Source organism: Acanthopagrus latus, chromosome 23 (assembly GCF_904848185.1).
Source record: "Acanthopagrus latus isolate v.2019 chromosome 23, fAcaLat1.1, whole genome shotgun sequence".
NCBI lineage: Eukaryota > Metazoa > Chordata > Actinopteri > Spariformes > Sparidae > Acanthopagrus > Acanthopagrus latus.
Window position 1 is genome coordinate 24,375,784 of NC_051061.1, and position 17,007 is coordinate 24,392,790.

Here is a 17,007-nt window from a genome sequence, read left to right on the forward strand (position 1 = left end):
TCCTCCTCCACCTCCTCCTCCTCCTCCACCTCCTCCACCACCTCCTCCTCCTCCTCCCCTGCCGCTACATCTCAACACACTCAGCTGCATTATGACACACTGCCTCCACCCTCCATCTATGTTTACTGTGTCTCTTCTCTCTGTCTTGTTCCTTCACCACTTTTAGTTTTCCCTGCAGTCACCACACCCAGAGACACCTCCATCCGTCTCACTTCAGCCTCCACCTCTCGCACTTTTTCATCCTGATTCTTCTCTCTCCTCCCTTCTCCACCTCCTCTCCTCTCCTCTCCTCTCCTCTCCTCTCCTCTCCTCTCTCCTCCTCTCCTCTCTCCTCCTCTCCTCTCCTCTCTCCTCCTCTCCTCTCTCCTCTCCTCTCTCCTCCTCTCCTCTCTCCTCCTCTCCTCTCTCCTCTCCTCCTCTCCTCCCTCCTCCATCTCTTGATCTCTCGTCTTGTAGCTCGGCGGTCGACTCTCTTAATAATTTATAAGAATCTAAAATTCAAATGAAGCGCAGGGAGAGAGAGATGGAGGACTCAGCCCTCGCTCTCTCTCCGTCCCAGCATCCCCGGCTGCCTCTCACTCCCTTGCCGACGGTTGCCGTGACAACACAGGCTCTCGTCCTAGAAACAGGGAGTAATAAAAGAAGAAGAAAATGAAGAAAAGCCCACGCCTTCGTTCCATCTGCCGCTCCTTTTTTATCTGTCCTTAATTTCATCACACCACAAAATAAAAGCGTGTGAACACACATGGAGCAAGATTTAAGAAAATAAAAGCATTTCCTGCTGAGTGAAATCATTTCAGGTGCTTCCTCTGTGTCGCTGACGCAGGTGAAATCCATCTTGTGCTCATTTTTCTGATTCTTATGTCACAGACTTTAATTTCTACATTTTTGTTGAGTGTAAATAATTCATGTAGTGTCGCGTGTTGTCTCAGACACAGGAAGCCTCCAACGTGTTCACTGTGTTGGTTTCATGAGGAGCTGCAAGATGTTTGGCAGTTTAGTTTTGACTGTGTCACAAAATGCAGATTTTTGTTCTAAGATCAAAATAACACGATGTACTTTTGGCTCAGAGAAAACTCGGTTCTGATCGGCTGGAGGGTTTTTGCATTATTTAAACGAAACCACGAGTCAGATCTTCCTCATCAGAGTCCTGAATTAATCGTTAAAAGACTGCAAATTTCAGCTGTGTGTTACTTTGAACGCTGACAGAAAGCTCCTAAATATAGATGGATTTAATATTTCAACACGTCCTCAAACATACAGGACAGAACCGACTGTCAGGAGAACAGGAACATATCTAAGGCCCCAAACAATAATATGCAAAATGCTCCTGATGAAACAAATATAACAAACTGAATCAGTCTGAAACCTCCATGAAGGCAGAATACAGCGGTGTGATGTATGTTTGAAGCTAACTGCAGTTAGCATCTCTCTGGTTCCTCTGTGGGATCATTGAACTGGGTTCTGATCCGTCCAGGTTCTGTTGATCCAGATAATCTCCACAGATGAACTCCACTCTGTGATGTGTGAAGCTACATTAACTGTGTAGCAGTAAGAAGCTAATGTTGGGCTACAAACAGACGACATCACGGTCACATGACTGAAACGTCTCCACCACTAAGAGTCTTACTGCACAATTACTATCCAGGTTTTCTATAAACTGATCAGTGTCCAAGTTGTAAAGTCAGAGTCAGAACAGTGTGGAACTAAAGTGGCCTGTAAAGACGGACTAGTGAGTAGATGAGTCTCCGTGTTGCTGTGAGGACGTTTAATGTCCCCGACAACCTCTGTAGTCTCATTCAGACACTCGTTAGCAACCGCTAACTGTTGTTAGCACATGAAGAGCTTCAGGATTAAACTGTGGGACATTAATGATGATTTATGTTGGAGAACAAAAGGTCCCTGCTGGAAAAAAACAGGATAGATCAAAACCAGCACAGAAACACAACATATACTGGTCCAGCATGTGTAACTGACTGACGCAGACTCAGGTGGTATTGAACTGGGATTTATTCCCTTCAGACATGAGCAGATACTCAACATCAGTAGTCAGATCAACAGTGTCTCTGATACATGTGAACATCCACACTCATTCTGGATGCTTCATACAGCAGTCAATTTAAGGCATGCACAGGCACAAAAAGAGTCCGGTGTCAGGAGATAGCAACAGCAAGATCTAATTAGAGAATGACATAATGAAGTCGGTCCACTCATGCTAACGCCCCCCCGCCCCCCCCCCCCCCCCGCCCGCCCCCGAGATAGAAATATAAAAATACAAAGATCAGGTGTCAAAAGAGTGTTTACAAAAGAAATGAAATGACAAACGGGAGGGAAAAAAATCAACACAACACAAAACAACACAACAAAAAACAACAGAGGCGTGTTTCCTTCAGCCATGACATCACTGCGCCATGACATCACTGAGCCATGACATCACTGAGCCATGACATCACAGCAGCTCCACAGCTCAGTCGCTAAACTCAGAGTGAAATGAGACGTCAGAGAAATCTGCAGCAAATCCAACGTTCTGTAATATATTTACTCACATGAAGAGCCTGAGCCTTCATGGACTCTATCAACTGCAACGATCCTTTTCTTTACTATTAACATCGTCTACACCATGTCAATCTAAATATTAATTATGAGCCTGACGAAGCATTCTCACATTTAACTGCTCACAAATCAGTCTTTTATTTCCTCTTTTTTTTTTCTTTTTTTTCTTTTCCAGCGTCGGCTGATACGGGCCATAAAATGTCCTTTGTACAATGTAATATTATTAAATTTTATATCATAAAGAAAATATGAATTCACAATAGAGCGACTGAACGGCAGGTTCAGTCTATTGCAGGCTAATGTCAGCTAGGCAGCTAAAACATTGTAGAACTGATGTTGCGACGCCTCCATTTCCTCACAGAGAGACAAGCTAACGTTAGCTCGCTATCTTAACACTGTGTGATTGATTTTGCGCTGCCTGTTTCCTCACAGAGCTAACGTCTGCTAACAGCCTCACACTTGAAGTTATCCATAGTTTTTTCTATCTTTGGTGTAAAACTTTAATCATTTTCAGTTGATTATCTGTTCGGTACAACAGAATAGTTTCTCCTCTCTGTGTTAGCCAAGAGAATAACAGCAAAGTTTGCTGATATACTTTAAAATACGAACTGTAACCCCGGCTGCAGTACTGAGCCCATCAGAACGTATATTTACCAAGTAGCCTGTCAACTTCCAGCTAGCATCCCGTGTGTTAGCTAACGCTAGCCTGCGAGGCCTCTTGGTTTCTGTTCACTCTCAGCTGTGATGTGGCTGTTGAAGCTGTTTGACTCTTATTGTGACATGATGTCCTCGTACGGACGTGAATTTTGTATTTAACATCTTATTTTCTCCCTCGTTGGACTGTTAGCTTAAACTTCATACGAAAACTATGACAGCTGAAGGATTTAACCAGACCTGGGCCGCCCAACGTGGGGTCAACGCCCATAACGTTTAATTAGCTCGCCACGTGTGTTAGCATGAAAATAAGAGTGACAGGAAGTGAGTCGACTGAGGGAACGTGAGATCCTGAAGTTCTACAGAAGTCCTGAGAGGCAACTGGGTGATAAATGAAGAAACTTGGATTATCCCGACATTCTTCAGCTGTTCTTGTGTCAGGACAGAATTAAATCACGGATCACCAGAACGTTTTGCCTCTCAGGACTTCGTATGAAACCATTTTTACAGAACAACATGAACTCACAGCCGTCTAACAGTCTTCCTCAGAACGGATCGTTTCTTTGTGTCTGTTAGGGCAGTTTTCTGTTCACAATTAATATCCTGAACATTAATATCATAAACATGATGTCAGCAGTGAAAATCTCCAAAGTAACACAGCAGAGTGAAACACAAAACGACAGCAGGAGAGATTTAACAGTCAGTTGAACTCGTCGGAGTGGAGCGATGTGAAGCGCGTCCATGAACACTGTAGCGGCTCTGAGAGGTAGCGCAAGCAAGTTCTGTACAGAGACGGTGTGCGAGTCCACGACTGGAGCAGAACCACTGAAGCGAGCATTCGTACTGACATCCAGCTGGACCACTGTTTGCATAATGTGATTAGTAAACAGGCATGCTACATACAGTACAGGAGTGGGTGGAGTGGAGGTGTGAGCAGGGCGGAGGCGACCTCACAGGACCCTCCGTCCTCCCCCACCTCTGAGCCTGACCTCACCTGACCTCACCTGACCTCCCCTCACCTCACCTGATCTCACCTCACCTCACCTGATCTCACCTCACCTCCACGCCATCTCACACGTGTCATTGCTCTCCAACCTTTTATGCCGAGTTTCTTCTTCATGTGCATTTTTGGCAGCAGGTTGACTGTGGGTCAGTCACATCTCCATGACAACGTGGCGTCTTCACTTCACATGTTGGAACTTCATAACATTTATGTACAAACAGTTAAATGAGGCTACAGTCTTCTGTGATAAATACTGTAAACATGCACGGGTTATAGTGGCCGGTGGGCCGGCGTTCTGTCCTCAGAGCGTCTGTCAGTCAAACATTCAAACAGAGAAGCATCCTGTGCAGGTTGGAACACACTCTGCTGTTGGCGGAGGATTTCTGTGTAAAAATCAAGCTGTTCATCAGCCAGTACACCACAAACTGTGACACATCAGAGCCAAAGCTGCGTCCAACGCCCAGCCGGTCAGAACCAGCTGGTTCCAGTCAGTTTGTATATAAAGACGGTGAACAGAACATCGTGTCCCTGGATGTTCCCTCAGCAGAACGACGATCCAGACTGCAGGTTTGCTGAGTTAAAAACGTTGTAATCGTCCTCAGAGCTGCAGACGCTCGTCACAGACCTTCATATTAACGCCGGCTGGATAGAAGCTGTCAGTGTTCAGAGTTGTCACTCTGGAAAAGTGGCAAAATTAAACATACAAAAGGTGTATAACATAACAAACTGTGGGATTTATAAGAGTGCTCTTGAGGCGCTTTAAATTCCCATAATGCACTGCACAGAGGAAACAGAGGAGCACTCAGATTGTTTCTGCTCATTTACAGGCTCGTCATTTATTTTGGGTTATTACTGGAATATGTTTTCATGCTTTACTGTCTCAAACTGTTTCAGCTCCTGTCTCTTTAAGGCCCCGCCTCCTGAACACACAGTCTGCTCTGATTGGTCAGCTCACACACGCCTGAGCCGCTGTGCTAAATCACTTCCTACATGCTAATTCATAAATCATGCAAATGTGTGCCGTGGTGACGTAGTGTGATGTCACAAAGTTGCAGAATTAAAGGCGGAGCTGCTGACGAGGCGTTCAGGGGCAGTGTTTTGTGTGGGACAGAGGAGCTTCTGTTGGTGCGGACGTGTTCAAGATCTTTCACATGCAGAAACATGAAAACACTGAAGGACTCACAATAAATCTCCTTTAAATTAAACGTATAAATCAAAGTAGAAAAATATTCTTTTCTAAGTTCTCATCATGCAGAATATTATTCGATTATGATTTATGAATATTAATGTGTTCTAATGACTTAATATTCTGTCTGGTAGTTTGTGAGGTTCTTGTTATGATCTGATCTTAAGAGATAAAAAACATCTTATTTCAGTTGTCGATTACATTTTATATTTATAATTTTAATCTGAAAAGTACGTAGAGTTAAACATATTAAATCATTTACCTTTTGTAACAAACAGTTTAACAAAATCATTATTCTACTTTACTTACTGAGTTCACTTTGTCACATTTACAGTTTGATCGAACAGCAACCTGAACTTTAATCTATGTTTGAAAGACGCCGTCATCACATGAAGTATTGTTTTATTTCCTGTTAGCTCAAAGTGCTAAAGAAGGTTCATCTTCTATCACAGTAACTCATTAAGATAATTACTGTAACAATTACTGTACATATCATCAGTACGTAGCGGGAACACAGCGTACTTCGTAGTGTTTCTTAAAACGATGGTATTGAAAAGTCTTCATGTATTTTAAAGACTAAAGTAAAATACTGAAGACTTATTAAATAATAACGTCTGTGTTGTTCAGGGCACAGAGACTGACGGGGAGAACAGAAGGATCTGAGGATCGATGTGACGTTGGATCGTCACTGTGGGTTTGTGACCGCGATCACTCAGCAGCTCTGCAGATCAGAGTGGAAACAAACCGACTTCATGTCCATTAAATGAAACGCTGCACCTCCTGTGTTCAGACACAACACTTCATTACGTCTGAATCAGAGGCAACTCAGCTTTCTCTCTCGTCACACACTCATGGAGACTGAAGTGGGAAACGATAAATATGTGAAGTCGTCTTCAGTAGGAACCAACGGGCCCGGAGCAGAGAGCCACAGACAGGAAGTGAGACAGTACTGAGAGACGGACTAACGTTGTTTGAGTTTCTATCCTTTAACTCTGAGCTAACATGAAGGTCTGTGGTGGATCATTGTTCACTGTTTATTAAAATACTGATAGTAAAACACTTGTTCAGAAAGATCAGAAACCTCGATTGAGTCCCAGATGTGGAGCAGCAGCTGGAGAAGAAAAGGCTCTTTTTGACGACCATGCAGCAGCAGTGTGTGTGTGTGTGTGTGTGTGTGTGTGTGTGTGTGTGTGTGTTTGTGTGTCTCTTTGTGCCTTCACTTCATGTCGAACCGTCGCAGCAGCAGCAGAATCTCCCTGTCTCCATTTTTTGGCATTAAAAGTGAAAACCATGTCCCAAAAGTTTGCACCGTTACCGAACCCCTCGTGTGGAGATCAGAGTAATCCCGTCTCCATGGAGACGGATGTGGTACCATGACAACAGACACACTCGGTCATCAATGAGAGAAAGTGGTCTGAGGAGGAGATGAGCTGCTACCACAGAATCAAAGAGCGTGTCGTCACCCTTCCTTTGCTCCTCTTCGTTGCGTCGTGTCGGGAGGGTTGTCGGAGGTAGAGCGTCAGGCGGATCATGCTCGTCGTGCAGCAAGAAACAACAGCGAAGTACAGGAACGGGTTTGTTTTTCATCTGGTGCAGGCGCTTGAGAACGATAGTGCTTCAGGAAATCAGAGGGGACGGTGTCGTGTCGGTCAGATGTCGTCATGAAGTCAGTCTCACCATTCCAGCCGATTGTTTTCATCTTCATCAGGACTTTAAAATCACTGCAGACACACGAGACAGAACTTACAGATATTTAAAGATCATACTGATGATATTTATGTTTAATGAACACATCTACAGAGCGTGCCAATGGAAATCTCTCTCCTCCTTCAAACGTCATTCTGATCGTGAATGAATCATTTTAAAAATGTTTTCTGTTTGTCAGCCAATAGAATAACACCGCTGGTATCATGTGATATCTGAGTTTCATCAGCATCGTGTTGATGAACCTGCAGAATTGTTTTTAATTGTCTTGAAGATCCAGACAAACAAACCAGACCTATCAGGCTGAGGGATGAGACTTACGTCCCCAGTTGAGGGCGATGGCGGCGGCGATGATGGCGATCCCTCCCAGGATGGACACGACAGACAGGACCATGGCGTTGCGGCCCAAACGACGAGCTCCGTCGACGTTGCCCTGCTGCAGACTGTTTCGGGACTGAAAACAGTGAAGAGATGTTTCAACCTCAAACTCTGTTGATCTAAACAGTCCTGGTCACAACAGGAAGTGGCAGAATGTCTTGGTTTGGTAATAACAATAACCCACTGGGCTAGCTGGCATGCTAAAGGCTAACATACTTGCCAGTGGAGGACCTGCTAGCTCTAGCCAGCTAGAATAGTTCTCTGAGGTTGGCAAGCTAGTTAGCTTTGTTGCTAATGTAGAACTGGCGTCATGGAGGTTATTGAAGACATTTACTGCGTCTATACGACTCTGAGGTTCATCACAGCTAATGAGCTATAAAGCACCATGTATTTGTTGTTTGCAGCTTCCAGCTAACTCGAGATATTCTGATTGGATTCCACGTTAAAGTCAATATTTCCTTTATCAGCATTGTGATGTTTCTTTCAGGACAATCGGAATAAAATCTCAGTTTTTAGGAAACTGGATTTCTTTTCAATAAAGAACTTTATTGTTCTCTTGTTTAACGTAAATGACAAATTTCCATTATTGCCTTAAAGTTTCTGAATCTTGAATCTTATTTAGTCTCTGTATATGTTTCCTACAGTCGTACCATCACTGAGAAGGTGAGGGCGACGATGTTGATGGGCCACAGCGGGCAGAAGCAGGACAGGATGGCCAGGAACAGGTAGTCTCTCGGCTTGGACCCGTCCACAGTGGCTTCTGTGATGGCACTGGGCTGGCGGGTGAGCGAGGGCCTGGGTGAGCCCGCACAAACCGAGCCGGACCGGCTGCCCAAACCAGGCCGACCGTTAGTGTGACCGCCCGGCTTGGCGTGAAGTTTGGGCGACACAGAGGACACTGTGGGAGACGAGTCGACCCGGACAGGACCGACGCCGTTACCTGGAGGAGAGGAAGTTTACAGAGAAGAAGGATTTTAACACAGTTCCTCCTTTTGTCTGCGCGACGACAGAATTCTGTTTGTGAGTCAGACGGGCAGTCAGAAGGAATTCAGACAAACTTAACAGGACATTTAAAAACAATAATAATATTTCATGCTCCATATGAGATTTTTAAGCAGAAATAATAAACATTAAGATGATTGTTTGGAGTTAACGCCAATAAAAGTGCCTCCATTTGATCTAAAGTAGCAACTGAATTAACAGTATTAACAGGTGAGAAGTAACCAACAAATACTTAGTTACTCTCCTTCAGTACGTTTCATGTATCTGCACTCTGAGTATCTGTGGACCAATCAGAGCTCATCACGCCCGGCAGACGCAGCGAGACGAGACAAAGACGTAAAAGCCGTAAGAAGCCGTAAACAGACAGAGAGGGAGGCTGGAATGTGGAGAAAAGGCGTGTTAGTGTCTCGTATCTGCAGAGAGTTTCTGATTTTCTCTCTTTGTTGCTGCTCGGGACGCTTTACCAACCCAACATGTGTCTATTTGACGTCCTGGGAATGAGACTCAACAATCAACTGTCTCTGTGGTGCGTTCAGGAACAGCTGGGACAAATCCTACTGATTCTACCTTTAACTTTAATAGTCTTTGAATTCTATTAATGTGACGTGAGCTTCAGTTAGCTTTGAGCACAAATGTCCTTCAGAGGGAGACTTTTTACTCTGATACTCTGAGTCCATGTCAGAGCCTGAACTCTGTTACTGTACTGGAGGAAACAAGCTGGATCAGAACTTCTACTGTATCTGAACGTCTCCTGGAGGAAACAACACAGAAGTTCACATCAGGCAGCAGAATCTTCCCTGCAGATTAGAATTAGAGGGAGAACAGAGATAATGGAGTGAAACAGTGAACACCGTGTTGGACGGTGTCCCTGGAGGCTCATGCACAGGTAGAGGACAGGTGTATTTACTGGTCTCCATGTTTTCACTGATCACTGTCAGGTGGTCCATGTCTTTGCTCTCCTCTGTTGGTCTGGTTCCGTCCGGCGGGGCTTGCTGCTCTGCGCTGACTGGTTGAGAAGTGACGGCGGTGCGGTCGGCTGCTCCGCCGTGCTGCGTGCTGATTGGCTGGTCTGGCTGCTGGGACCCCTCCATGCTGCTGGACGGCTGGGCGGCACTGGGACTGCTGGCCATCAGACGGTGAGGATGAAGCTGAGTGATGAAGAGGAGCTGGAGGCGGGGAGCGAGCTGGAACACACGGAGTGGTTCGATCAGTAACTGGCTGCAGAACAGAACAACCAGACGGCGTTAAATATTTAAAAACAGTCGTTTATAAATGGAACTTTCAGAGGACGCGACGAAAGAATCAAGACTCTGATGTGAAAAAGACAGAAAGTCCTGCTGAGAGTCGAAGTGTGTGAGCAGCTTTCTGCCCGCTGACTGTCGGAGGAAATCAAACCTGAACAGACAGACACCGAACTTATTTATGGATCAGACGAGAGCCGAATGATCCGTCCTCATCTGATCCCAGATCAGCTCCTCCGTCAACACGCAAACAGGCTTCAGACTGAAGCTGGACACGAAGCAGGCTTCTCATTGTTGCTCTGCGTTTACGACTTTAGTGTTTGTGTTTGAGCTGTTTCAGCTGAATGTTTCTTGGTTTCTTCTCACCGTCAGCTGAACAATAAAAAGCTGAACGTCTTTAGTTTTCTGTGGTGAAATAAAAACTTGGATGTTTTACTGAAAGTCACATCCTGGAGTGCTGAGACTGAAGGTTTCATCCACTTCTGTCACATTTTGCTTTGACTGATGCAGCAACTTTTCCACATCAGCTACAAATTAAAAACAATATATTTATTTTAATTTTCAGTTTCTGCTCAGGATCTTTTACGTGCAAACTGACAATCTGCAGGAAACTGTTGGGTAGAAAAGCTTCAACACTTTCTGACTCCCAGCTCGTTAAACACAGCAGCTTGTTAAATGACCTGAAGCTTTAAGTTATTAACAGCAGCTGACACACAGAGTCCAGTTCGACTTTCACCCCACAAACATCCTGCAGCATCGCTCCAACTCACACTGTGAGTCTGAACACCTGCTGTGTTATTGAAAACTGAGTCTGGAGATTAAAGAGAGAATATTAAAACTTCTGCGCTGTAATGAAAGAACATTATTACATTTCTCAGATGGAACTGCAGTGAGGAGGAAGTCTGCAGAGCTCATGTCCTCTGAATCACGCTCAGGACGTCAGAACATCAAACCACTGGACATTTGTGACAAGACACACAACGTCTTTTTAATGAAACGTGATGTTTTTGGACCTTAAACCGAGAGTTTTACTGCCTCACCCCAGCCTGACCCTGAACGCACCGCCGTCACGACATGAAGCTGAAAACTGAACCTATAATGTGAAGGTTCAGAAACGTTTTTACTCTGTGGGTCATAAATAACCATTCCAACATCATGAACATGAACTTTCAGACTCGACGGAGGATGAAGCTCCTGAGGAAACATTCAGAGCTCCAGATCAGATCAGCTGCTCAGGAGATGCTGCTGTTTCATCTCTAAAGACCTCAACCAACCACCAGAAGTCACAAGAAGATCCACCATCCTGCACAAGAAGACCGTTTGTTTCCTCCAGGATCATAAATATAAATACCACAGATCTGTGTGTGTGTGTGTGTGTGTGTGTGTGTGTGTGTGTGTGTGGGCTGCTGATTCCTCCTGCTGAGGTTTCTGGCTCCTGCTCGTTTGTGTAGGTGGACGTGAGCTCAGTCAGTATTTGATTTGAGTCCCGCGGGTGACTGATGGAGTTTATTTAGAGTCAGTGAACGCCTCTTTCAACACAACCACCAGTGAAAATGTTAATCAGCTGCAGATATTTAAACTGTCGCTGATAAGTCAGATGATTCACCGAGAGGCTGAGGGATTATTAAAGAACTCACGGGAATAATAAGGAGTTGTGTCTTCAGGAATGTCGTCTGAGTTTTGACCTTCAGGGCCACCGTAGTCTCATGTCATACATCACACGTCTACTTATTCAATTTATTCACACGGACTCAACATGATTCACTGAACCTGATTAATATAATAGAAAATTACATGTAACTAAAGGAAAATTTGTATAATTTTTATCTGTTGAACTGATTGAGTCTGACTGTAACAACAGAAGAATGAAGGTAAGTCATCAGCTCGTCAGTGTCTCTGGCTGTTTATTCCTCACAGACTGAATCCAACTCGGTTCATTTTTAAATAACTTCTTCATATTTCAGCCTCTGACGTCATCCACACGTGACGCTGCGTCTCTGTTCATCCTCGCTCATCGTGTCTCTACATGAATTAATGTTCCTGTGATTAATAAGAGGCAGCAGCCTGCAGGAGAAGCGGCTCTGAGAGCAGATCTGAGCTGCAGCAGCTTCACACTGGATGGATGAGTCGCAGTTTCCCAGAGGAGACAAACGCTGCAGCGCTGCTTCGCTTCGCTGACAGACGCAGTCTGTCCCTCCAGCTGTGCTCAGTTTCAGCTGCAGTGAAACTTAAAACATGTCACAGAGACACGAGTCGTTCAGAGGACGTCTGCACACACACACACACACACACACACACACACACACACACACACACACACACACACACACACACACGAGTCTCAGACGTGATGCTGAACATGTTCATGTGTTTAACACACACAGTCACAGATGCTGGTGAACAACTGATTCTGCACCCAAGTCACAGCAGCACATTATCTTATATTATCTTTAATTATCTTTTTATTTCTCAAGGAAAATGTTGAATATCAGATCCAGTGATCAGTCGGTCCATAGTAAACTTTACATACACAATGTAAATGTGTCAGTTTACACCTGAGTCCATTCAGTATCAGATATTTTGAGACTTTTACTCAGATAATATTCACATTAACTTCCACTTTGAACAAACTCATATTTGAACAGCAGATCATCACTGACTCCCCTCAGCTTCACCAGGAGGTCAATACTCACGACATCAGATCAGATTACATCACAACCAGTGCAGATGGAAATAATGGAGTTAATTTGCAGTCAGATCTCCATTTTGCTGATAATACTCAACCTGTATTTTCTAAAGTCTGAATTGGATTTGACATGAGAGAAAACTGAAGTTTGAGTCGACAGTTTGAGAGAAAGTTTGACGTTGGTTAATTTTTTTTTTTTTTTTTCTCTTGGTGACCTTCACAGTTGTAGAAAAGGTGAGAAGTGTTGAATTGTTTAATCGAGGCTCTGAACCGTCGGCTCGCATCAATTAACCTGCTGCTGCTCTCGTCTTGTTTGCAGGAAGCAGCAGGATTAGTGTTGGCCGCGTCGAGCCGGGTCGGACTCTCAGGAGTCAGGAGGAGAATCAGCAGGAGGAGAATCAGCAGGAGGAGAATCAGCAGGAGGAGTCGGCCATTAAAGCTTTTAGACTCTGCTGTTTGCAGCTCTGCAGCAGCTGCAGCAGAACCTGCAGCGGAGCCTGCAGCTGGACCTGCAGCAGAACCTGCAGCAGAACCTGCAGCAGAACCTGCAGCTGGACCTGCAGCAGAACCTGCAGCTGGACCTGCAGCAGAACCTGCAGCTGGACCTGCAGCAGAACCTGCAGCGGAGCCTGCAGCTGGACCTGCAGCAGAACCTGCAGCTGGACCTGCAGCAGAACCTGCAGCTGGACCTGCAGCAGAACCTGCAGCGGAGCCTGCAGCTGGACCTGCAGCAGAACTTGCAGCAGTACCTGCAGTTGGACCTCGGCCAAGTCCACTTCAGTCCTTCAGCCACCTAAACACACCTGACCATCCACACATCATTTCCTGAGGAAATTAAAAATGCATCTCACGATGGTAAAGAGAGTGAGGAAGAATTCCTGGACCCGTCTCTTTATCTGGACCTGGACCAAGAGTTAAAGTGTTCTATTCTGGGCCCAGACTCATCCTCCACCCAAGTTTGGTGGATGTCTGTTCAGTTCAATCAACAAAGTGACTCCAGTGAAAACAACCTGCTGAAGTCAAATCAAGGAGGAGGATGTGATGTTGGCTGCAGGTGGAGCTGCAGGTGGAGCTGCAGGCTGCAGGTGGAGCTGCAGGCTGCAGGCAGAGCTGCAGGCTGCAGGTGGAGCTGCAGGCTGCAGGTGGAGCTGCAGGCTGCAGGTGGAGCTGCAGGCTGCAGGTGGAGCTGCTGCAGTAGGAGGCAGTTTGGAGGTGGAGGTGTGAATGCTGCATCGATGCTGCAGCAGCTCAGACCACCTGTTACTGCACAAAGATCAGTTTTCATGGCGATTTTGCACACGGAGAGAAAACCTTGAATTATGTTGAGTGAGACTCTTTAACTCTGGTTTCTGTTTCTCCTGCAGCTCCACCTGCAGCTCCACCTGCAGCTCCACCTGCAGCTCCACCTGTAGGCGTCAACGCTACGGCTCCAAACTGACGACCGGCTGTGTGTCTGCCAATCAGAGGAGACGATCAACTTTCATTTGTTCTTCATATCAACAAGATCACACAGACACACACACACAAACACACACACACACACACACAAATGTAGTTTAACTCAACTCACTGTAATAACAATAATGATAATAATCTGCCCAGCACCACACACACACTCCTCACCTTCATACAGCACTAATCTGTAATGTCTGAAGAAGTTTGTCTTATATTTGGTTAAATATCTTTAATATTCTTTAAAAGCTCTTACAGAGATAAATTGAATGTAACTGTGTGAAATCTGCAGATTTATATGGAGACTTTATGGACCTTGATAAAAAAAAATAACTGTTTCCAATATGAGTAATATTATAAAGTGTTTTCTCTTATTTTATGTTATTGTTGTGACTGTTTGATATTTGTATTTTTGATCATTTGTTGTTTTTATTTATTACTTTTGATGTTTTATTTAATAATGTTGGACTTGTTCATAATTATTAATTTACCATGGGATTTTTTCCCCTCAGTTTATTTTTCATCATATTTTTATTTAAGGTTCCTCGACACATTTAACTCATTTCATTACATTTTTCTTTTAACAGCTCGTTGGATTTTTCTTCTTCTGTGGTGTTGAAACTGTCGATAGTCACAATGAATCCTTTAACATCTTTTTTTTTTTTTTATATATATAATCCTTTAAATCTTACATACAGAGAAAACAACATGTGTTTGCTGGTTGAATTGTGTGAAGCCTGGCTGCTCTTTTCTCTTGAATTTCTTTTATACACTGATATTTGTGTTGTTTATTTTACTGTTGTTCAGACGGAACAAGAGATCTGAGGATGAGACGATCATCAGCCTCATCCTGAGTGTTTTTCATGTATGAGTTCCCGGTGGAGCGACGACGTGGCACGACTGCGAGGCAGCTGAGATGCTGACCGACCAGCTTCTCTCTGCGGTCTACAGACAGTCATTTAAACAGTCGCGACACTAAAAACATGAAACAAATGATTCCTGCTGGTGAAGGAAAATAAAATAAGAAAGAAATCCCATTTTTAAAGCATCAAGGCTTCAAAACTGAAAGTAACATGACTCCAGCCATATTTAATACATAATTAACACACACTAATGCATCAGCATGTCTGAGATCAGATCTCTCTCCCTCACACACACACACACACACACACACACACACACACTCTGCTACATATGCACCAGAAGCATCAGACAAAAGGAGAGCGAGCCGATGGGCTGCAGGCTGAGCTGGAGGGAGCCGACACACCCACTGAGCTCCCGCAGAAACAGCAGCACATGTTTGAAACCAAAAAGCAGATTTTCAGATCTTACCTGGTCCTAGTCCACAGGAAGCTGCAGCAGGATGTTCATGGTGTCTCTGCAGGAGGTCCAGGAGGTCCAGGAGGTCCAGGAGGTCCAGTCCAGAGGTGTGACAGGAACACACACCACTGAAAAATAAAAAAATAATAAAAAAATAAATCAATCAGGATTCAGGTTTAAACAGCTGGTCAGAGCTTTAAAAAAAAGACAGTGAAATGTCCCTTTAACCCGTCTGATTTATTTCTTATGGTTGTGTTGATTAGTGATGATGCGGAGACGTCGCTGCTGCAGCTCTCTGTTCTACTGCAAGAGCTGAGAGGAAAGGGAGGGGTGCTTTAACAGTGTGTGTGTGTGTGTCTCTGTGTGTGTGTGTGTGTCTCTGTGTGTGTGTGTGTGTGTGTCTCTGTGTGTGTGTGTGTCTCTGTGTGTGTGTGTGTCTGTGTGTGTGTCTCTGTGTGTGTGTGTGTGTGTAGTACAGTAGCTCCTCTCCAGCTCACAGCAGTGTGAAGCTGACTGAAGCTAAAAGCACTGCCTGTTGAAACCTTCAAAATAAAAGCTCAACATGAGTCTCCTCTGCCTGTGTAACTGATTGAATGTAACTAAGCACATTTACTCAAAAACACTTGTGAAGCACCTGTACTTTACCTGTGCATTTCCATTTTCTGCTACTTTATACTTCCACTCCACTACAAATTGGAAGCAAATGTACTTTTTACTTCACTGTTAGTAACTTTACAGATTTCATGCTGCATCAGAGCATTTAAGTTCATTTATTCTACAGTAAATGATTAAAACACTGATTCAGCCGTACACATGATCATTAGTTGTATGTATGTTACTGTTGAAGAGAAGTACCAGTGTTACTGCAGGTCCCGTCTCCTGTCAGCTGTCATTCACTTTGACTTTAAGTGTGGACAACTGACCTGCATAACATATGGAGCATGTTTATAAAGGCATCCTCATACAACTGGGTACTTTTCTGTTGCGGAGTAAATCACTTCAGTGCTGCACTGTCTTATTTAGATTTGCAGATGTTTTTTGTCTTACTGACTGTTATTATTAAAACATGAACAAATGAGTGAATTCAACAAAATCAGCTAAAGGTGGACGTCAGTGCTTTTTATTCAGAAACAGTTTTCAGGCTACTTGTCTTTGTCCACAGTGCAGACCTGCCACATCCAATATGGTGGACGTGCTTACATTTTTATTCTATTTTTTGTATTCTAGAACATTAAATACATAAAACAAGCCCAAACTTCCAGTCACATCAAGGAGGAAAACACAACTTAAACACAGTTCAGAGGTCTGCTGATTAAACGGAGACAGTTTTAAATATCTAAATTGTCTCATTGAAGTGAGACAGGAGGTCAGCGGACATGTTAACCAACACAGTCATTGTGTCTTTTAGACAGACACACGTTTACCTGCAGCGGTTGAAGCCATGGTGGGACCAGCAGCCGCCATCTTGGCGTCATTGAAGCCGCCTGATTCCCGCCTAATCCAACATGGACAAAGAGGCGGAGCAGCCCAAAAAATATTTCCTGCTCGTACGAACACTAAAATTGTTGAAGATGTCAGTGCTTTTATTTTGGTGATAGGTGAGCCCACTTCCTGTGTGGTCTGTGTTGCCTGATGGCAGCTTTGTGCTCCTTCCTGTCCCGGTCCTGCTGACTTTCTGCTGACGGAGCACAATCCCAACAATGCACCACTTACTGTGGACAACTACACCTTCCCCACCGCCAATAATCAATATATATTCATACTGATTACTAATGTTATCAGGAGGTTTCAATAAAGACATTCTTCATTCATTCATTCTTTCATTCAT

The 17,007-nt window shown here is 44.3% G+C and overlaps 1 protein-coding gene across 2 annotated transcripts; it reads right to left on the reverse strand.

The window, feature by feature from the left end:
• Positions 1-3,420: 3,420 nt before the first annotated feature.
• On the reverse strand, positions 3,421-16,706 carry LOC119014570 (trafficking regulator of GLUT4 1). 2 transcript variants are annotated; one of them, XM_037089871.1, is made up of 6 exons: positions 16,604-16,706; positions 15,192-15,307; positions 9,388-9,664; positions 8,129-8,418; positions 7,422-7,554; positions 3,421-7,117 (listed from the first exon to the last, which is right to left on the reverse strand). In XM_037089871.1, the coding sequence occupies exons 3-6, from the start codon at positions 9,608-9,610 to the stop codon at positions 7,101-7,103; spliced, it is 663 nt and encodes a 220-aa protein (XP_036945766.1). In that variant the 5' UTR covers positions 9,611-9,664; positions 15,192-15,307; positions 16,604-16,706; the 3' UTR covers positions 3,421-7,100. The 2 variants fall into 2 exon arrangements, with proteins under 2 accessions (XP_036945766.1, XP_036945765.1); XM_037089870.1 differs by lacking the exon at positions 16,604-16,706 and having other exon boundaries at positions 15,192-15,482.
• Between the last annotated feature and the right edge of the window lie 301 nt (positions 16,707-17,007).